General features: G+C 51.0%; 1 protein-coding gene across 6 annotated transcripts; it reads right to left on the bottom strand.

Moving 5' to 3' along the window:
* Window positions 1-1,219: 1,219 nt before the first annotated feature.
* Window positions 1,220-21,273, bottom strand: rev3l (REV3 like, DNA directed polymerase zeta catalytic subunit). 6 transcript variants are annotated; one of them, XM_089022421.1, is made up of 32 exons: window positions 20,779-21,273; window positions 17,394-17,583; window positions 17,229-17,303; window positions 16,862-17,022; window positions 16,613-16,754; window positions 16,325-16,419; window positions 16,135-16,239; window positions 15,896-15,980; window positions 15,334-15,467; window positions 15,070-15,198; window positions 14,752-14,986; window positions 14,537-14,682; window positions 11,162-14,408; window positions 10,284-11,053; window positions 10,105-10,190; window positions 9,219-9,344; window positions 8,955-9,132; window positions 8,773-8,884; window positions 8,588-8,703; window positions 7,233-7,351; window positions 6,956-7,074; window positions 6,687-6,828; window positions 5,716-5,960; window positions 5,527-5,635; window positions 4,864-5,070; window positions 3,989-4,098; window positions 3,784-3,898; window positions 2,871-3,008; window positions 2,601-2,791; window positions 2,147-2,393; window positions 1,431-1,631; window positions 1,220-1,360 (listed from the first exon to the last, which is right to left on the bottom strand). In XM_089022421.1, exons 1-32 carry the CDS (start codon window positions 20,915-20,917, stop codon window positions 1,220-1,222), a joined length of 8,355 nt encoding a protein of 2,784 aa, XP_088878547.1. In that variant the 5' UTR covers window positions 20,918-21,273. The 6 variants fall into 6 exon arrangements, with proteins under 6 accessions (XP_088878547.1, XP_088878546.1, XP_088878544.1 ...); XM_089022420.1 differs by having other exon boundaries at window positions 14,537-14,986; XM_089022418.1 differs by having other exon boundaries at window positions 10,105-11,053.
* Window positions 21,274-21,566: the final 293 nt, after the last annotated feature.

The raw sequence follows: 21,566 nt of genomic DNA, 5'->3' as shown, positions 1-21,566 counted from the left end.
GGAGGAGGTAACAACCTCCACGGAGATGGACAAGGAGGACGGTTGCTATGACAACACGCAAGTCGCCTTCAGTGACGACGACGAGGAAGTCAACAACAAAGGTGCCATCCGCAATGACGCTATCTATCCAGCTAGCTAGCTATCTGTTAGCTAGCTGCCTGGTTAGCTGGGTATCTATTAGCTATCTACTGCCTAGCTAGCTAGCTGGCTCTCCGTTGGCTGTCTATTAGCTAGCTAGCTAGTTTATTTATTTGAGTTATTCCGGGTTGATTGAACGCTGGCGCCGCTGTGGCTGCCGCTGCTCACCCACAGAAAAACTGATCCAGTGACTGCAAAGTGACCTTGAGAGTTTTGAAAGGCGCTTAGAAATGAAATGGATTATGATTATTTTCCGCATTTGAGCCCAACTTTCTTGGAAAATGGCGACTCGTTTGGATGCAACAACTTTATTTAATCAAATTCAACTCACAGCGACAGCTTTTTTTTTGGTCTTTTTACATATTTTTTTGTTTTTTACGAACAACAGACATTCAGATCTTGACATGGTTTGATGACATCACACAATTTGGAACCATCATGATCAAAAACAGTATTGCAACAGTCCCCGGTGTAAAAAAAAAAAAAAACACAGAAAAACCACACAAGATGAGCAAGAAGCTCAAACGGGCACGACTCCAATCCATGTGGCATCCCTCCAGATCAGGGGTCTCACACTCCGGTCCTCGAGCGCCGCAATCCTACATGTTTTCCAAGTCTCCCTGTTGCAACGCCCGAGGCTGTGTTGAAACAGGTGACTTGGAAAACCTGTAGGACAATGGCCCTCGAGGACCGGAGTTTGAGACCCCTGCTCTAGACGGAACCGCTTTGGTGCGGATACAGCGACCATGTAAAAAAAAATAAACGACACAGTCCACATTAAACTGGAGTCCGATGTCCCGTCGCTCATAAAGTTGCAAACTTTATGAGTAATTGGACACGGTACAAAACGGTCACTGATTTATGTGTATGTGTGGGGCGGGGGCGGAGCCACGGTCATGTCAAAACAAATCAGGTCCGGGTGAACGGAACGTCGAGAGGGAGCTTGAAATCAGACCGTATTTGTATCAGAAATACTTGTGAATGGTTAACGTGACAATCTGACGACCCAGCAGGGTTCTGCGGTGGAGGATTTGCGTCCGTTAGCACCAAAGTGAGCGTCGGGGGGGGGGGGGGGTGTCCATCACAAGTCGTCAAGCAGCTGTCGCAGGTACGGCGCCTTGGACAGCTGCCGGCTCACCCGACTCAGCTTGTGGAGGACGGGGCAGTCCAACGACACGCACGGAACCTGCCGCTCGGCGCCGCCGCTGCAGTTGCGGCAGATCTACGGATGAACGGTAAGACGGTAAGATGGCGTCCGCGCTGGAACGCGCTAGCCGGCTAGCTCGCCATACCTCCAGTAACTTGTCCTGTTCTCTCTCCCGCTGCGCCAGGTCCTGCTGGAGGGTGACGGCCACGCGCTGGGGCGTCGCCCGGCAGGGCGAGCACACGCCCAGCTGAGTCAGCTGGTCGCACACGGGGCAGTGCAGCGTGGTGAAATAGTGCCAGATGGTGCCCTTCCTGGCCTCGCCCGACCAGCGCCAGGCCTTCTGGATCTGGACAAAAAAGCAAGTATGTCGTACACACAAGGAATTGGTCTCTGGTAGAACACGCTGCACTAGTATCATCATCAAAAAATTGCAAAGAGGCACTATACACTTTGGGTTACTGTTTAGAGAGTTAATGGCGAATAATAATAATAATCATTCATTTCATTTCTAAGCGCCTTTCAAAACTCTCAAGGTCACTTTACAGTCACAGGTTACGTTTTTCTGTGGGTGAGCAGGGGCAGCCACACGCACTAGCGTTCACTCAAAGGCATTATTGCCTTTGTAGTGGTCATTTTTCTTACTGACAGTGGATTTTATTCGTTAGCATCTATGCTAACATCTGTTAGCTGGAATCAAGGAAGGGTGGTGGTGGGGGTGCGCTCATTTGCAGATTAGCACGCCGGCTAATTTGACTTTGTGTACTACACCCCTATTTTTGTTGTCACTGAATGAGCCCCCCCAAACCCTCCAAAAAAGGAAAGGATTCTCCGCAATCCCCAAGTTTGTTTTTTTTTTCTTACCCTGGGCAGCTCCCGGTACCATCCGAGCACGTCGACCCCGATCAGGCGGAAGACGCGGCCCAGCGGGGGCAGGATTTGCTTGGCGATGTAATAGGAGGCGTTGAGGCGCAGGGCGGGGTCCTGCAGCACCTCCAGGGGCCGGCGGACCAGCTGGATGAGCGGCACGCCCGGCAGCCCGTACACGATCACGTAGGGCACGCGCTCGCCCACCCGGGGCTCCAGGCGACGGTCGTACGCCATCATGCGCCTGCGCCACACGGATTGGTGTCGTTAGCAAAATTAGTGTCGTCGTCATAACGATTGTGGGGGGGGGGCGGGGGTGCTTGATTTTGGCTCAGCTGTCACTAGCCACGTTGCTAGGCAACAGACTTGACCCGACGCTAACACATGCGTTTGTGTTTTCCGATAGATGCGCAACAGCGCCCCCCCCCCGCCCCGGATTCCGACAACGCACCTGGTGAGCTCCAGCGCTGGAACGCAAGCGCCGGGGCGGTACGAGGCGGCGCCCCTGTACTCCTTGGCAAAAGTCAAGTCCTGCACGCTGGCCCGGCCGTCCAGAACCTTGACGCACTGGCGCTGAACAAACTGCTTGACCTGGCTGATGTCCCGCGTCTCGAAGAGCAGCTTGACGGAACGCTCCAGAATCTCCAGAAAACCGTTCCAAAGAAGGATCGAAGGTGCGTATGCGGATCGTGGCAAAAAGGGGGCGGGTCGTGGCGGTTACCTTGGAAACGGCGGGGCAGCCGTCGCGTCGTACCGTCTCGATGCCTTTAGCATCAAAGACGGGCTCCTTTTGGCCCAGATTCTCGTACATGTAGCCCACGTACCGCTTCTTTGTCTGCAGCACGCAGGGCAGGTACACCTGAGGCAGACGCGGGTTAGCATGTCGGGAGGACTGGGGGCTTTCCATTATAATATTAATAATAATAATAATAATAAGGTCACTTTACAATCACACGCGCCAGCGTTCACTCAACCCGGAAGCTAGCTAGCTAATAGCTAGTTAATATCTAGCTATCTAGACAGATAGCGAATAGATAGCTAATAGACAGCAAATCGAAAAGCTAGCTAGCCAGCTAGTTAATTAGATAGCTAATAAACAACAAATAGATAGCTAGCTAGATAGCTAGCTAGACCCAGGGATGAGAATTTTCCACCGATCGGTGGATTTCCGATTTTTATTTTTTTTCTAGACCAAAAAAGCGGTATATGGCTCTTTTGATGATTGCATCTGGTTGGCAGATAAAACTAAATATGTATACCGACAATACACTGTCTGTAAGATAAGAATCTGTTTTAAATTAAATATGTATTCTGGCTTTTTCGCTGTTCATTTCCTGTTTGGGCGGCAGTTGGCGGAAAGCGCAATTTTGATTGGATGACACTGACGCCAGTTGGCGGAAAGCGCAATTTTGCAATGAAACAATCCCATGAATGACACAGTCGAATATCAGTAGCATTTTAACAAGCCCCATGCTAACGTTAGCATCAATATACTTCTGCGGGAGACAGCAGAAAGCAAGCGTGCAAGCTAATGAGCAGTGTGTAGGCTAGCTAGCAGTAGCTTCGCCTATATAAATATATATAAAACATATAACAGCCTTTTTTTCTCATTTGTCATTCTCATCCCTGATTACCTTCTCAAACTTGAGCTTGACCGGCTTGGGGTTGGTGGCGGTCACCGCCTCGGCCATCTCCTGGCCGATCTTGAAGGCCTGCTCTTTGGTGGCGCCTTTCAATAAGACGAACATGCTGCTCGAAGCAGCGTCGGGTTATTTTCTCCCATTTTTTTTTCATCCCCGTCGACATGCAATGTTTTTTTTCCCAAAGTGGACCGAGTACCTGTCGGTGTCTCCGTAGACCACGCGCGCCCCCCATTTTTTGGTATCATTGACCAGCTTGATGGCTCTCTCCAAAGTTTCTCGGGCTTTGTGGACGATGCTGTCTCCAACCTGAAATTTGAGAACAACAAACAAACAAACAAAAAACCGTTGTTGTGCGAGACTGCTGAAATTGCCCTTTCCCCACTGCGCTTATGCTAATGCTAACGCAGAAACTTTTTGACTAAGAGAGACATAAAAGTAAAACGTTTTTCAATGAGAGCCACAAACACAAACACACACACGCACGCACGCACGCCCACTTTTCAACAAAATGTCAGAATGTATTATTTAAAATAACTGATAATACTCGCCATTAGCATGAATGGTTTTCCGTTCCTCATGATTGGTAAAAATCCAGCCAAACAATCGGAATGAAAGTCAACTCGCCAGGTCCATACGCGAAATTACTGCTAGCTAGCCTGCACACGGCTCATTAGCTTGCACGCTTGCTTTCTCTCGCAGAAGTATATTAATGCTGACGTTAGCATGGTACTTGTCAAAGTGCCACTGACATTCATCTGTTTCATTGCAAATTAGAATCAGAACCTTTTCTCTCCATGAAGTCAAATCCTTCGGTCCATTCAACCTGAAGTGGACGATACTCATCGTTTTGGTTTTGTTTTATTCATCGGGCTTATTTAAAAAGTGCTTTGACCTATTTCAACATAAACGGCCAGTATCATCCAATCAAAATTGTCCAAACATTTATGGCTCTTGAGCGCCATATATAGCTCTCGAGACCCAGATCTGGCTCCCGAGTTAGCATAAGTTTTTCTACCGAATGCAAAGGAGCGACGGCGGGTGCGCCGGCGTTCTCGGTTGGGACGCGCTCACCTCCACGCTGGGCATGCGTCCGGAGTAGTTGGCGGCGGCGTAGCCGAAGGTGACGTTTGCGATGAGCTTGAGTCCGAGCTGACGAGCGTCCAGCAGCTTCATCAGCGCTTTTTCCTGCTTGTAGGCTTTCATGGACTGCTTGACCATGATGCGCGTGCGCAGGATTTCCTCCAGCATGCTGGGAAGGACGCCTTTCCGCACCGACGACTGCAAAGAAGAAGGCGGGAGGACACCCCCGACCCCTGAGTGTGAAGTGATGGCGTGTGTCCCTTTGCAGGTAACTTTACAGTCAGTTTTTTTCTGTGGGTGAGCAGCGGCAGCCACACGCGCCAGCGTTCACTCAACCCGGAAGTAACTCAAACAGATGGAAAGCTTGCAGATATCTAGAGTAGGTAGCTAGATAGCCAGCTAGCTAAATAGTGAATAGACAGCTAGCTAGCCAGCCAGAGCTACTAGATAGCAAATAGCTAGCAAATGATAATAATACATTTCAAACAGATAGCCAGCCAGATAGCTAGCTAGTAGACAGCAAATATATAGCCAGCCAGATAGCTAGCTAATAGACAGGCTAAAACGATGGCCACCGCTGTGATCGTTGTCCGTTCAAAATCAGGACACCCCCCCCCCCCCCCCCCCCCCCCCCCCCCCCCCCCGCCTTCATACCTTGACAAAGGCCACGCCATTGGGCGACACGGTGATCTCGTTTCGGAGCTGGTAGAGGAGTTGCGGCGAAACGCGCAACGACGTGCAGCCAAACTTAAACTCGTCTGTCCTGAAACAGAAACGGGCAAAATGTCCCACCATCCGCATTTCTTTCCTCTCAAAGACGCCCTCGTCCGTCCCCGTCCTTACGTCCCCAAGTCGTCCACGTGGCCCAGGCAAGTGGAGTAGCAGTAATTGTAGGCGATGACGATGGACGGGTAGAGCGACTGGAAGTCCAGGACCACCACCGAGTTGCTGTAAAAGCGAGACTCGGGCTCCATCACCAGCGGCAGGCACTGAGGCGCCCGCTGCTGCGCTCGTTGTTGGACGCTAGGCGTCACCGCGATGTAGTTTAGCGGCTTGGCCAGACGCAACATCATGGACTCCACTCGGTACTGCGGAATTGGGACAAACGCTCATTCAAAAAGTCGCTTCTTTCAATTGGACGAGCGCTCAAACTGAAAAACAATTCCACGGCGATTATAGTTAGCGTCAGCCCTTGGGTAAATTTGGGACTACAAACGCAGTACAGTGATACCTTGGCTTACGAACTTAGCACTTGATGAGGAACGTAGCCATCGTCTTCCACCATCTTAAGGAATGATTCCTTGTAAGCTTTGGCAGCTTTATTGTCAGAACTGGCTGCCTCACTATGACGAAGGACACTATGAATCCCTGTACGACGCTTTTAGTTCTCGAACCATCCGTGGCTAGCTTTGAAATCATCAATGGATGACGACCTTCCAGGTTGCCTCTTGACAATATCCGAGTGAAGTTGCTGTGCTTTCTCTGCGATCATTTTACCTAGTTCCTCATCAATTGTGTTTTCACCGTGTTTTCTAACTCTCTCTCTGTCACCTGCCTATCTATTTTAATTTGCAGCTCTGTTTCTGTAACCCCCCCTCACTGCTGCCAAAAAGTCAGCTGCCATTTCCTTTTTTGGAGAACGGGCTCGTTCACGAACGATACACCACCCATGTGTGTATCCCGAAAAATAGTTTGTATGCCAAGATTAAATTCTCTGGAATTTACTGTTCGTAAGCCGAAAAGTCGTTCATAAGCAGAGGTATCACTGTATTTATGACTCGTGGTGGAAAGAAACAAAAACTTGACGTTGGTACCTGCGATCCTCGCGTGAGAACGTGAAAAAACTGAATCCCAAAGAGTCTGGCCAGCTCGCTGGTTCTGCCGATGACGTCGCGCTGCTGCAGAAGCTGCATGGCGCCGTGCACTCGGCTCACGTAATGGTCCACCGTCTTCCATCTAGCACAGATGCGCAGCCCCCCCACCCCAAAAAAATTATGGATTCCATTTTTTTTGCTCCTGTTGTATGTATCTGATGGTAGGGGGGGGGGTGCTCAAAATGCGAGAAATAATGTCCAAAACAAACCTGTAGAGGTCGGTGTGGTGATCAAACCAGTCCGATAACGTGCGGGGACTGTACAGGGGGAAGCGCTGGTGGAGCACGTGAAAGGCTACGTTTTCGTAGCTGTAGTTGTTTAGCGTCACCTGGAAAGAAACAAAACAAAACAAAACAAAAACATGGCTGAAATGAAAATGTCCGAAAAGTCACGTGATGGATTGGATTGGATTGGATATGCCTTTATTAGTCTCACAGTGGAGAAATTTACATTTCACAGCAGCAAAGTGATGAAAGGAACGCTAACCTCTGTTTTCATGACCCTCCACAGGTTGAGGACAATTCGTCCAATGATGTGGATCTCCGTCATGGTGTCGGCGCCGTACTCGTCCCTTTCGGCGGCAAAGCGGTTGTCTCTGGAGTCACCTGAGCACACGCACGCAAGAAGCCAGGAAGACAAGCGGTTAGTTAGCGCAAGGGTAGCTAACCCTTTTTTTCCAAAACATTTTTAGGACGCAGGCCACATTGTAGTTCCTTCTGGTTTCCTCACGAGGGCCGTTATGAATTTGGGTAAGCCATTAAGAATTTTAAATAATAATAATAATAAATTTCATTTATAAGCACCTTTCAAAACTCTCAAGGACACAGGATCAGTTTTTCTGTGGGTGAGCAGCAGCAGCCACACGCGCCAGCGTTCACCCGAAATAACTCAGATAGAAAACTAGCTAGCTAGTTAATGGGTAGATAGCTATATAGATAGCCAGCTTGATAGACAATAGCTAGCTAGATAGCCAGTTAGTTAGATAGATAATATACAGAAAATAGCTAGATAGATAGCCAGCTAGTTAGTTAGATAGCTAATGGACAGAAAATAGCTCGCTAACTAGATAGCCAGCTAGTTAGTAATATCGCTAATAGACAAAAAATAGCTGGATAGCTAGATAACAAGCTAGTTAGATAGCTAATAGACAGCAAATAGCAAGCTAGATAGATAGCCAGCTGGTTAGAACGCTAATAGACAGAAAATGGCTGGCTAGCTAGATAACTAGCAAGTTAGTTAGATAGCTAATAAACAGCAAATAGCTAGCTAGATAGATGGCCAGCTAGTTAGATAGCTAATAAACAGAAAATAGCTAGCTAGCTATTCCTTTCACATACGACATCTACGATGCACAACAAATGAATGAGGAGCTAGTTTTCAGATTTGAAGTCAAAAATAATAACTTTTCATACAACAATTTGAAATTTTTGTGGCTTTTGTGGGCCGAATAAAGTGATGCGGTGGGCCAGATTTGGCCCCGAGCCTTAACTTTGACACCTGAGATCGAAGGGATGAGCCAGCTAGCTGAATAGAAAGAGAGCTAGCAAGCTTGATTGCTATCTAGGACACTAGCAAGCTCGATTGCTAGTTAGCTCACTAGCTAGCTCGATCGCTATCTAGCCTGCTAGCTAGCTAGCTCGTTACAACTAGTTTTCAGATTAGCTAGGTTACAACTCAGATCTCTGCTTTTTTTACGCACCTTTCAACATAATTGGCATCGTGAATTAAAAAAGATGTCTGCCAAGAATTTTGCCTGTGTCCTCCAAGATGATTTTTGGTCTTGGCGTTTGTCTTTCAAGGCTGAGTTTTTGGACATGGGCGCAAACCGAGGACCTGCTCACCTGGCACGCGCGATAGCTGTCGACAGAGGTCTACTCCGATGACGGCGGCTCGCTGCAGAAGGTAACCCCACGAGCGCATCTGCACCTCGTAGCCAAACAGGATGTCAGGGTCGAACCTACGAAACCGCACAATGACAAGTTTTGCGTTGCCTTCCAAAAACGACATCATATCTCGGCTCCCAAACCTTCTCATGATGGCGACCAGTTCTTCAAAGAGAGCGGTCTCATTCGCCGCATACTTCACTTGCAGTCCGGAGACGCCTGACCTGACCAGCAGGGGCGCTGTTGCTCTCTGGCCTGTCGAGTTAATTCAAAACGCATTCGTCAAATGAAATAGAAGAAAAAAATTGCAGCGGTACTATTTGACCTTGTCCGCGAGCGGCGCGGTCCGGATGCACCACGATGGCGCCCGTCAATCGGGAGCAGTCGGCGTCGGAATTCAGGCAGTAGAATAAGGCACAGACGGGGTCAAATTCGGGGTCAGCTTCGAGGTCGCGTCGCGTTCGCGCGTGAAGCTCCATTCCCATCAGCGTCAGGTGCTGGACCTGACGCAAAAAAAAGACAATTTCTTTGAAAACCGAGGGAGCGGGGGGGGGGGGGGATTGTGGACTGCCGGAAGAGCTTGGCTCACCTCGTGGAGCGATTTGGCGTCCTGCAAGTTTTGCATGCTGACTTTGAAGCCGTACGAGTTGGCCATGCTGGGGCCTTCGATCTGAGAAGTTTCTCTCTTTGGAGCGTTTAAAGCGGCAAAATGGCTCTGTGCAAATTAAAAACACAAACAGATATCAAGTTTTTTTTTGTATTTTATTATTTACCTATTTATAATTCAGATTTTTTTTTTATTTTATTATTTATTTATTTCGTATTATGTTATTTTGTGTTTTTTTTAATCTATTTTTTTTTGCATTTTATTATTTATCTGTTTATTTCTAACTTATGTAATTATTTATTTTTATATGTACGTTTTTTTGTATCTATTTTGTAATTGATTTAGTGATTTTTTTTTGCATTTTATTATTTCTCCGTTTATTTATTATTTATAATTTATTTCATTATTTTTTTATTTATTAAATAATATTTATTTTTTATTTGTTATTTATCTTTGTATCTATGTTTTTAGTCTTCCTTCATTTTATTATTTATTCATCTGTTTATTATTTATAATTCATGTAATTATTTTTCATTGATTTGATGTATTTTTTTTAATGTTATTTAATTATTTTTATAGCTCTGTTTTTGTATCTTATTATTTAATGTTATATTTTTTTTATTTCATTTATTTATTTTGTATCTACATTTTTTTGTATGTAGTTTATTATTTATTTAGTTATCTGTTTATAATGTATTTTTAATGTGTTATTTTTTCATGTATTTATTTTTGTTTCTCCCTTAGCAGGCTTCCCATCCTTGGAAAGCGCAAATTGAATGTTTTGCCCCCTCCTCGCCATCCCTAAATGCATTTCCACGGTGACTCTCGGCCGTCTGATTGGCTTTCCAAAGCTGCCGTTTGGTCTCACCTTGATCTGCGTGTCAAGCAAAACTCTCTTCAGGGGTTCTGCTTGGCTTCCCCGCCGATGCTGGATTCTGCCACCAATGGGGTCTACTGCAGGGGGCGCCGGAGGAGCACAAATGAGGACGACGCACCGCTTCAACAAGAAGAAGAAGAAGAAAACCATCCCCCAAAATGGCTCCCTACCTTTGGATATGGGGGTGCTGCACGCAGGTTGCAGACCTTGGGGGCTTCTCGGAGGCCTCTTCAGCAACGGTGTGCTTTGAAGGTGGATGGCCCGGTCTCGGTTCCAGCCGCCGGGGCTACCACGTCCGCCCGGCGACAGTCCGGGTGAGGGCGCTTCGGGGAAGTCGTCGTTCGGCCTTTTCCGGGCCGACCCGTCGGAGGGCGGCGCTTGCGGGGACTCTGGAGAGCTGGCTCGCTCATTCTCGGTTCTTTCTTCAAGCTCTTCCAGGTGAAATGAAGCTTCACCAGAAACGAGACTCCCTTCCGTCGCGTCCCGCCGAGAGACGGCGTTCTTTGCCGCAGACGACGCGAGTGATAGGCTGCGCTTCCTTCTCGTTGGCGTTGGCAGCCCGGCGTTCCCGCCCAAGTTCCAGTTGGAAGCGGAACAGTCCGGATCGACCGACCCGGCTTCCCTCTTGAGTAAGTCTGCGCGTCTCATCCCCTTTTTCAAAGCCTCGTACTGTTTCCTGGCTTCCAACCACAAGTGCGCGCGAGCGCGGCTCGGTGCCGTTTTGCAGGGCAGGAGGACCACCGGCTTGTCGTCGGTGGAGGGCGAGTCCTGCCTTGCTTGCGCGCCCCCTGGAGCGGGCGCAGGGGCGGCAGCGTAATGCGTCATGGCTGAAAAGGCGCTTTTCCAGAAATGCAGGCCCTCCAAAGACAGTTCCCCGGAAAATTCCTTCAACTCCTTGACCAGTCTGGTTCCCACCGCTAGCTTGCGACCGCCGACCTCCCTAAGGGGGAAAAAATACAAAATGGACAATCTTGGTTTAGGATATCCAAAGTATCATTGTTTCAATTTATCAAAGAAAGAGATTGTCGGGGCGATTGGATCTTCTCACATTGGTTTTCCGGGCGCGTCGGAGGGGTCGCTGCAGAAGGGCTCCTGGAAGGCACCCTCGGAGATCTGCAGGTCCAGCAGAGTGCCCAGGATCTCCTCCCTGCTCGGGGGGCGCATGAGAGGCTTCAGAATGTTGGCTCCCCGCGGCCCCTGGCTCGCCCTGGCCTGGGAGAGCGAAGCCACGGAGCTCGGAGAGCCGCCGGGCGTGGCGGACGCCGTTCCGTCCGCGCCTTGTGGGAGCTCGCCCGTCGGAGAGCCCCGGTGGCCGCCGAAGCAAACCGAGGCGAGAGGCGGCGTGGGGACGGGCTCGCAAGGCGAAAACAGCAGCTCCTTTCCTTCGCAGTGAAAGTCCTGGAAGGGGCTGAGGGGATGGCCCCCTCCACCCGAAGACGAGTCGCAATCTCCGTTTTCCAACTCGTCCGAGTCGATGAAAGTCAGGCGGTCGGGGGTGGACGCCCCGTCGAAGAGGTCGGGGCTGGCGGCCTTCGCCCTGTTCCATTCCGAGTCCTCTTTCAGTTCCTCGCCGTAACCGGAAAGCCGAGCCGCTTTGTTGGGGAAGGCCGGCGGGTCGGCGGCGGCCGCTTCCTGAACCGCATCGCTCAAGAACTTGAGCGGCAACATTTGATCGGTCAGGACAAACTGAGAGCCGCTGTAGGGGCTGGAGAACGCCGTCTGGTCGATGGCGTTGATGTCAAAGGAGTAGTTGTGGGGGAGCTCTGGGGAAAGGCCGTCCTCCAAGGGGAGGAGCGCGACCCCCCTTCCACCGGACGGCTGGCTTTTCCCGATCCCGCCTTTGGCAGATTTGGGAGCCTGGGCTTTTCTTGGGGCTTTTCTGAGTTTGGTCGCCCGATCCAGCTGAGCTTCGGCGGTGGAACGGCAGGCCGCCTTGCCCGCCGTCGTCTGCCCGCGCCGACTCTTTTGCTCAAGTTTCTTGCTAAACGGGGGCCGGGAAAGACCCGGAAGCGGTTTGACCTTGTGGCCCGACTGGCGGGAGGCTTTTGCGTTTTGTTGGGGTGGTCTTGTCATCTGGAACTCAACCGGAATGCCGCAGATCTGCCGATCTTGCACATCGCCGATCAATCGCTCACAGTTTTCTAACTTTGGTTCCACAAACTGGACCGTTGGGTCACATGTCGCCCCGTCTCGCTTGGTACCTTGATTCGCCGGCGTTTGGGGCAGGGATGAAGAACCGTCAGGAAAAACTGGGCTTGCGTCAACATTTTTAGGGACTCTTTGTGGGACAAGAGTCGGCGCCTTCCTGCGATGTCTGGGGGGAGCTTTGGCGCTTTGCGGAGGCCCAGCGGCAGAACTCTTCAGGGCTCTCTTGTTGGCAGCGGCGGGTTTGTGGCGCCTGTTTGGAGCTCCTTTGATTGACGGCGGCGGCGTTTGTCGCCCAAGACCGAGACACGGATCGCGGAAGGTGGTCAGCGGTCGCTTTGGAGTCCCTGTCAGAGACCAACAGGAGGCGGCACCTGTGAGAAGGCCTGATTCAAATGCATCCTCATGTGGCAGAGGGGCCGCGAACGAGAAGGAACGTTGGCGTTTTTCGCAGCCCTTTGCTCTTTTTCCCCTTTCGCTTCGTCCGACGTGAAGTCTGGAAACGCCGTTGGCGCTTTTTTTATTTGACGGGACTTTGGACTTTTGTTTGGGTTGTTTTTTGCCCTTTGGATCGGCGGCGGGAAACTCGACTGCGGTGGACTCGGGCACCTTTGGCCAAAAGTCCTTGAGGGGGGCCAGTTTTTGGTACTGATCCAACTTGTCTTTGGTCAGCGTCACCCGGCGCTCATCTGCACTGACTCTGCACATTTTCACCAACATATTTTTCTCTCCCTTGAACCTGTTGATGATGATGTACTTGATGATGACCGGAGGTTCCTTCTTGGCTCGTTTTTGGCATTTGGGCGCAACGCAAGCTTTGAGACGCTCTTTGACGGTGGCAGCATTGGCGTTTTTGGACCGTATTGTGCCCAAATAGTCGCCGTCGTAGGGCGTTTTCCGTTTGGTCCTGAGCGTGTATTTGCCACCCGGCAGGGACGAAGCCGTCGTGCATGTTACTTTGGCGGCCAAATCTCGCAGGGGCCCGAAAGCGTCCTGGGCTTGCGCCGCAGAAGCAAACGGCGTGGCGCTGCGCCCCTTGGCTAATTCCGTCACTTTGTCGGCAGGTGGCCCCGCCGCATCCGACTCCTCGCCTGGGATGGGGCAGCCCGAGAGGGACCCCCCGGGCTTCGGCGGACTCTCACGGCAGACCAACATTTCTGTGTCGCCGATGCCCGGACGATCGGGCGTGACCGAGGTGCGACCGACGCTCACCTGGCCATCGGAGGTAGGGCTCCCCTCCGCGTTCAAGTTGGTCCTCGGCCCCGACAATCTTTTCTTCTTCAATTTGAGCCTGGACCTGCGATTCTGGGTCACTTGCGGTTTGCCGCAGGCGTCGGGCGATTTTTTGCCCAAAGCTTTCTTGCGGTTGAGGCAATTGGAGAGAATGACGCTCGGGAAGAACTTGTAGTGCGCCTCCTGCTGGGCAACGCCGGTCTTTTCCGTTTGGTTTTCCCGATAGTCCTCGTACCTGATTTTGAGCTCGCCCACGTCGCCCTGGTCGCCATCGCGACTCATTTGGCCCTCCCGAGGGTTGAGGAAGACCTCGTTTTCGAGGGTCAGAGGCGCCGGGGAAATGGTCCTGCGCCTGTCCAACTGGTTCAGGTCCAGCTCGGTCTTTGCGGAGCGGTTCGGAAGCTCCGAGTAGCAGAGGGAAAAGGTCCTTCGGTTCGGGAGGACGGACAGGCAGTTGCTCTCGGCGGCGGTGGCGCTCTTGCGTCGATTCGCCAGCTGATTGTTGTGAAACGGGAAGCTTTCGAGGTCGGATCGGTCCAAGGCGTTGGCGTCGTAGCTGAACGGGGGTTGAATGTCCTCGTTGTCGGCGCGGATGGCGGAAGCCTCCGGCTGGCTGATGGTTTTGCAGGGAACCGGGTGCTTGACGGGCGGGATGGAAGGAATCTTGCCGCCGACTTTGAAACCCGCCGAAGATTGGCTGCCGCCGTCCTGGCTGCTCTTTGACTGAAAGTGTTTGTCCAGCGCTTGGTCCTTGTCCAGGGCGTGGACAGGGACGCCACGCTCCGGAAAGATCTTGGCAGACGACGGGGGTTCCGGGTGGACGCTCTCTCCCGGGATGCGGCTTCTTTTCATCAGCATCTTCTCAGTGGCGACGAGGGACGACTGCGTTCTGGAGCCGCTGTCCGTTAGCGACGAATCTTAGGGACCAGACACGCAAACAAAACCGATCAACGCCTTAAAAGGTTGATGTGTGGGTTGAAAATCTAGTTCTGAGGAAATACGAGCCAAAAGGAGGGGCATCAGCCGATGATCGATCATGTCTTACCGCTGCTCTCGTCAGCTGCCCCGTCCAATTGGGGGATGGACAAGTTAGCAAATAAAGAATTCTTAGCGCCCCATTCCACGTCGTCGTCGTCGTCGGAGTCCCGCTGGTCGTCACTCAAGCTGTCCTGGGCCTCCTTGGCGGCGGATCTGCACACGGCGAGATTACACATCAAGCCGACGTCATTTGATTCACGCGGAGCCTCGCGCAAAACGAACCTGGGAGAACAGGAACTTTCCGGCGGGGGCTCGCTATCCCATCGTTGTGACATTGTCATACTGAGCTGAGCCTCTTCCTTGTCCAACTCGGGCTTTGCCTCCTCCTCGTCGCTGTTGTAGTGGCAGCTTTGGCTTCCCGGAAGAGATTGCGACTGCGACGCGTGCACGCCGGCCGTCCTGTGCTCATCCGCTAAGCCCGCTAGCAATTCAATCATGACGCGGTCTTGGCTGCTATCTGTCACACGGATGACACCAATTGAGAAAGCTTCACTCGGGCCCGGGAGAACATTCCAATTTCAATGTCAAATCAAACGGCACCTAATAAAAGGGAGCGGTTGGGCGTCTGAGACGTCTGTAGGAAGCTCTGACTGCTCTCCAGAAGATTTAAAATGGCTTCCTCGTCAACAACAGCCTCCTCTGGGATCTTGCTCGGACTTCTCACAAATTCTAGGGAGACAAGTCACTGTGAGAATCTCCCCAAGTCGCAACAACAAAACAAGAAGCACTCCGGTGTTCGGCGTGCTCTCCGACCATAAGAAGGTCACAAGACTTATTGTCAAAGCCGCCCGGCGGCATCTTGACCTGGTTCGGAGTCCCTGTGCACCTCCACCGCTGAAGCAGGTACACACTGCGCTTCCTCCGGCGTCAAATGGAGAGAGGAATGCAGAGTGAGATCAGCGAAAGCCTCTCCGTCGCTACCGGGGGAGGCCGGCGTCCTGGATAGAAAGGGAGCGGCCATTTTGGGATGACATTTCACATCAAGTCGTTTCAACGACAATGACGTCCGTCGGACTGTGATTTGGACTCGAGTCTCTTGATCAGGCGTGCTGGCAAGCCTCAAGCGAGCCAGCGTGCCGCCGTCTGCCTCTCTCTTCATTCATCTGCTTAATGAATAATATCATAATCATATGGAATCAACTTTGAAATTCTTCTTTATACATTTAAAGCTATCCATAACCTTGCCCCCCCCCCATACCTCTGACCTTCTTCAAATTTCTATTCCCTCTCGTTCCCTCGACTGTAAAGTGTCCTTTTTGGGTGACGAGGTGGATTTAATGGCTTCTTTTGGAACAATCCCAAACTATTGATCTCCGATCACGCATGAATGTAATTTTAGAGCCGAAAGGGAAGAAGCTCAACTTACATGTCCAAGTCGTTGTCCTTCAGAATCTGCTTGAATCTTTTCAGGAAATGTTGCTCGCTCTCAGTTGAGGTGACAAATGCACGCTCTGGAAAACAGAAGGGAAAAACAATCCCAAAAGTTTGGTTTTCCGGAGCTCCGAGTCTTACTCGGACACCAAAGCAAGTTTGGTCCATCGCTGGAACGATCACATCAGCGACTTTCTCAAGAAAGCCGTTTGTTGTCTTGCTAACTTTTCTGACCTTGCGACTCCGGAGTTTCGATTTGAGAGTCTCCGTTGGTTTCTCTGCGCCGCTGCTTCTCATCGTCCCAGATTGCTTGTAGGCCCGGGTTTCTTCCAATTTGATCTGAGCGGATGAATGCCAGGGACAACAAAAATGGCAACTTTTAACGTCAACAGGGAGCAATTTTAGTTGCCCCGAGGATGCTTACTGTCAATCTCCAGACGGTTGAGAACATCGACAGTCACGGCGTCCACTTCCAGCTCGCAGGTGCTCTGCTTCGCCACCTCATCCAGGACGAGGGAGCTGCAAGGAGACGGAGAGGACACCATTTTTGCCCCAAAAAGTGGATGCCCCATTTTGCAGTTGAAGAAGCCACGGTGGAGCATCCATCTCCCAAGAAGACCTATCCTGGACTCGTGATAGGACATAGCTGACCCAAGTACTTCCTCTCCGCAAACTGAGGAGACCCTGGACATGTGGGCGAGATCGGACCCACCATGGAATGGCGCTCTCCTCCCAGCGGCCAGAAGACCCCCCTTGGGTGGTGTCGTTGAATTTGGATGCGGGTGGGCTCTTCCAGGGACTGCTGCCGGAATGAATGACGGGGGTCTGCTGGTTTGGGTCCGCCGGGACATCTTCTGAAATGTATTTGGGGGTTAGTCAGACGCGACGTCAGGAAGGCACCGTCCTCCGTGACGTTGCGTTATTGCCCGACGGGACGTAGAAAGACAAGTTCGTGGCTTACCTTGGTTTTTGCGCCAGCGGAATTTGACCGCCGCCAGGTTCAGCAGGTTCATACCGTACAGGTTGTAGTCGATGAAAAGCTGCAGCAGGAATGGGATGTGGCCCTCGTGGGGCTGGTAGATCTTGTTCATCACGGCTCCGCTTTGCAACAACTCGCAAACCCTGCCAGAAACATCAAATGGGGACACCGTTATAAGGTTCTCGATAGACTGTATCATCTGCGGAGGTGCTCTGATGCCTTTTTACTATTCAAATATACTGTCACGTACGCTGACTGGAGGCTCCCATTTTTCGGACTTTGCAGGATCTCAACCAGGTCTTTCAATCAAGCCTGAACTTGGTAACCCCCCACCAAACGCGGATCTTACCTTTTGACCATCTGAGGATTGTACAAATAGATCTTCATGAAGTGCTTCTCCTTGGAGTGGTAACCATAGAAAGGCCTGGAAGACAGCCCGGTCCGAATGTCTCAGAAACATCGGCGCCATTTACAAAGACAAGTCGTTTGGGACGAGCGAGACTCGGGTACTCACATGCCGGAAACCAGCACCACCTTGAAGACGTGTTGGACTTCGGAAGAGGGGTTTCCCATAGCGACGTTGAGGGCTCTGTCGATGCTGAAGGCCACCAGTCGCAGGTGGCCCTCCGGCTGCTGCCCTTGACCATCGTATGGAATATAGATATATGGGAAGACCCCGTGAAGGTGGAGACATGTCTTCTGACCTGCACAGCAGAGCGCCATCGGACGATTAGCATGACGTTAGATAGATGTGAGAGCCCCTCCACCAACAGACCTGCGGTCATCAAGTTGTTAACCCTTCGACTCTCATTCTGCACGACCGACCGGGAAGTTCACTCGAGTCCACGCCAGCGCCTTGAATCACCTTCAAGGTGTATCTCCAAGCCCCGCTGGACTTTGAGTGATCCAACAATACCCTTGAAAGGAACAAAAGACTCGTCGCCACTCGACTTGACTTGCACCCCACCTGGATTTGCCCTCTCAAGAACCACAGGTCAGAATGTGGACGCCGGCGACTTGGTGGGTTGTTAAAACCCTTTCATGCTGAGGACTGGGAAGGCCCCGTGGAGCTGAGTGCAAAAGTGGGGGGATAAGGGCGGGAACCAGCCCCCGGTTGTAAACATGTTGCTTGGAATCAGCGAGAAACGCCAACCAATCTGCCGGCACAACAGTCGCTTCGATTCAAACAATCCGATGGGACAACCAAAGCATTCGCTTCTTGAAGATGGCCTTTTAATCGCCAGCACCCTGAACCGAACGCAAAAAAAAGCTAGTGCACAGAAACACACTGCGGCTGTGCTATTTTTAGTCAGGAGAATCCCCCCCTGCTTTGAAATCAGCCTCCCCTCACACTCGACGTATGAAATGTAAAACCACCGCTTGCTACATGGCCTCCGTCCCTCCCTCTACATTTCATTCCATCACAAAGATCAGAGTGAAGAACGATCAACAGTGCGAGGTTCCAAAATCCAAAGCCGTCTAGTCTATTCCACACCATTTGCCATCGACAATACATTTCACAAGTATTTTCAGAATGCAAACGGACCAGAACGAGTAACAGCGAAGGGGCAATGAGCGGGGGAGTCCTTTGGAAACATCCTATGATCCTATTACAGGACCCATGAGGAATTCCTTTGGATGGCATGAAAGGTCGCAGCGGGGTCAAAGCCTCCACCCCCCAAATTCATTCCTCTCCCTGCTGCTCATTCACTTCCTCTCTTTCACGCATGTCTGAGCAAAACGATCACCACTTGAAGAGTTTCCTTCTCTCTGGATCTGAACCAAAGCAAAAGAGGCAAAGATCCAACAAGTCAAATACACCATGGTGGGGCGCCAACTCCAAGGAAGATATTTTCACATACAAGAGTGTACGGACACAGCATGCTCAGACTGGATGCTCAACGCCCCCCCCCCCCCCCCCCTAAAAAAAAAAAAAAAACAAAACAAAACAGGAAGCAGGCATTGAATTACACCGAGTGGATTGACTGGTGGGAGTGTTCACTGACTGCCGGCTTAGGTCATGGAAGGACAAGCGAGTACGAGGTCTGGGATTGCAGCCAAAGCCACGCGGTGCGGAGTGGATGCGCAAGCCGGATCGCACAGATGACATCAACGCAGCAAAGATGACATCAAAGGAAGAGTTTAGTCTTCAAAAATCTCGCCAACGGGCCCCTTTTGAAAAGAAAACGGCAAACGACGGCACAGTAACACAAAGTCGATGCGTTGGTGTTGGATCACACACCAGCGTAACAGTTTGAGGAGTCTGATTCCACAGAAATAAAGCCAAACCACTGCCAGACTCGTTCAGTTGGACGGTGTGCTTCATCACCTCGTGAGATACCGGCATCCGTTTTGCGCTATGTCGGAGTGGCATGCAGATGAGCAATAGAGAGCCCCCGAGTTGATCTAAATGATAACTCCAAAGCTAAGCTAACGCACGTGCTTTCCATCAACTTTTGAGGGACTTTCGCCCCTACCAACATGGCCGCCACATTGGCACGTTTGTTAAATGCGGCCAATATTGGAAACAAACAAACAAACTTTGGCAACCATTGGAGAAATTTGTGCCGCATGCTGCTGATGTATTTACTCGGGTATCACCCCCCCCCCTACAGTACAATTTAAAGGTCCTTGTGACCACCCGAAGTAGTTAGCTAGTTATTCGGCAGTTGTAAAGGCCTCAGCACAAACATGCCATTTGTTTAGCCAATAGCGCTCAATCATTCTCTCTCACTCATGCTTGTGCCCCCCCCCCTCCTTCAAAATAACTCAATTGCCCATGTTTTAATGCGGGGTGTACAACGTCATTAAGCAGCCGGTCAGCGCATATTCGATCCACTGGCCGCGCTTTCTGAATACATCCGTTGTGATCATGCTCAGCGAAAAACAACAATTGGAATCATCATCATTTGAAGGCAGAATGCTCATCTCGTGACAGGCAGGCGGATTACGCTCTGACCACATTCCTACCACACACAAAATACACACTCGCCACCTGTCACGAGCACATTTTTACCGGATAACACTGTAAGTGACGTCATGCGCTCGTATATCGAAATCAGAAAACCTTTATTCGTCCCACAATGGGGAAATTTGGGGGCGTCCATTTCCCCGATGAAATGAAAGACAAGTCCATCCATATTTCCATGCAACAGGATGATTGACGAGTGGAATGATTCCATTCGATTTGATTGGATGGGCTCTTCTTTTCCTCCATCTTTAGAGGTTCGATCCGCATGTTTGTTTTTGCCGAGCTTTGACGTCGGATGCCGTTCCTGACACAAGGCTCTGTATTTATCCGGGCTCGGGACAGGCGCAAGAAGACTTATGTCCCTTTGTAGCAACAGAACAAGCAACTCGCTCAGTTAAAAGGCTCCCAAACACAAAATGGTCATTGGCACATTCAAAAAAAGCAAACACTATACTCACCATTTAGAGATATACATCTTTTAAAATCAAAGCAATAGAAAAGGCTTATGACAATCCCCCTTTTTTCGAGACTACACATGCATACACATGTACTTACATACACATGGAGAACATCCCACGCTACGTTTCCTCTTTGAGCAATTCCAATAAAATAGCAACGTGTAACGCGAATGAAAACGTGCTATTCAAGCACCGTCGAGCGTCCTAAAATGCCCGAAAGGGCGGAAAAGGGGACTTTGGGGGCGGGGAGGTCCGTTCTGCGCTGCGTGCGCGGGATAGCAACGACGCTCCGCGCTTTGCTTTGCAACAATGTGCAACCACCGCCGACGTGACGCCGCGGACTACTGGAACCGTTCCAGTGGCCACTTTTCGTGTCGTCGTTTGCAACTGGCACGATCCACTCGCGCCGCGTGGCGCGCGGCGAACGCGGCGAGCACCGGGGCTCGTTTGAGACGAATTGACGGACCGACCTGCGGGCGTTGCTCCGAAGATCCGCACCACCGGCACCTTCCTCACGTCCTTTTTCCCGAAGTCCGAATAACACACGTCCAGACCTTGAACGGGACTCGCCAGGTAGTAGTCTGCCGTGACGATGCGGACGGCGAACATGACTGCTTTGCCCGCGGTACACCACGCAAACGATGAAGGGGGGCTCGGGGGGCAACCGCTAGGAGTCCATTTGTGGACAAACGCTCGGCTACAAGACGGCAAGAGCCCGGTCCGGTGCTGTCATTCCCGAAGAACGACCGCGAAGCGCGGGGAATGCCCGGTGGTCTCCGCGGAGGAGAGAAGAAAAAAAACCAGACACGAACAAAAGGTTGTGCGACGCCAAGGCGCGCAAATAATCCACAATTAAGATCCCGAAATGACGGAGGGGCCGCAGCGAATCGGAATCTCCTCCGCTCTCGCCTCCATGTTGCGCGGCGACTGTCCTGCAAGATTGTAACCGTCGCTGGTGTTTTTGTTTTCAGCCAGGAAGACGTCCTCCCGGCCTTCCGGTATGCGGCGTCTTTCCCAAATCACGAGTTGAAACTAGCCGAAGCCCTCCCTCCATTGGCGCCCCCCACCCGCACCCCCACATTTCCTTATGAGGCGACGACCCACCGTGCCCGTGACGCTCCGACAAGTAAGATTCTTGAGCATCCATTTCAAAATAAAACGACCAAAAGGCTCGACAAGAGCAAAAAAAACACACAGTTCTCTTTTATTTTGAAAGGGTGTTGTCTGATCAAGCTCGTATTGGAATTTGATCGATCGT

Source organism: Hippocampus bargibanti, linkage group LG19, assembly GCF_051943395.1.
Source record: "Hippocampus bargibanti isolate YZ-2025 linkage group LG19, ASM5194339v1, whole genome shotgun sequence".
Taxonomy (NCBI): domain Eukaryota; kingdom Metazoa; phylum Chordata; class Actinopteri; order Syngnathiformes; family Syngnathidae; genus Hippocampus; species Hippocampus bargibanti.
Note: the sequence above shows the minus strand (reverse complement) of the source record. Positions and strands in the feature narration are given on the sequence as shown.

Excerpts from the sequence above, each read along its gene's own strand:
- rev3l (XM_089022417.1), bottom strand. The coding sequence starts at position 20,917 with ATGTTCGCCGTCCGCATCGTCACGGCAGACTACTACCTGGCGAGTCCC. Across the intron at positions 16,240-16,324 it reads CAACCGTCTGGAGATTGACA|ATCAAATTGGAAGAAACCCG; the intron begins GTAAGCATCCTC and ends TCATCCGCTCAG. Across the intron at positions 15,199-15,333 it reads GCACAGGGACTCCGAACCAG|AATTTGTGAGAAGTCCGAGC; the intron begins GTCAAGATGCCG and ends TTGTCTCCCTAG.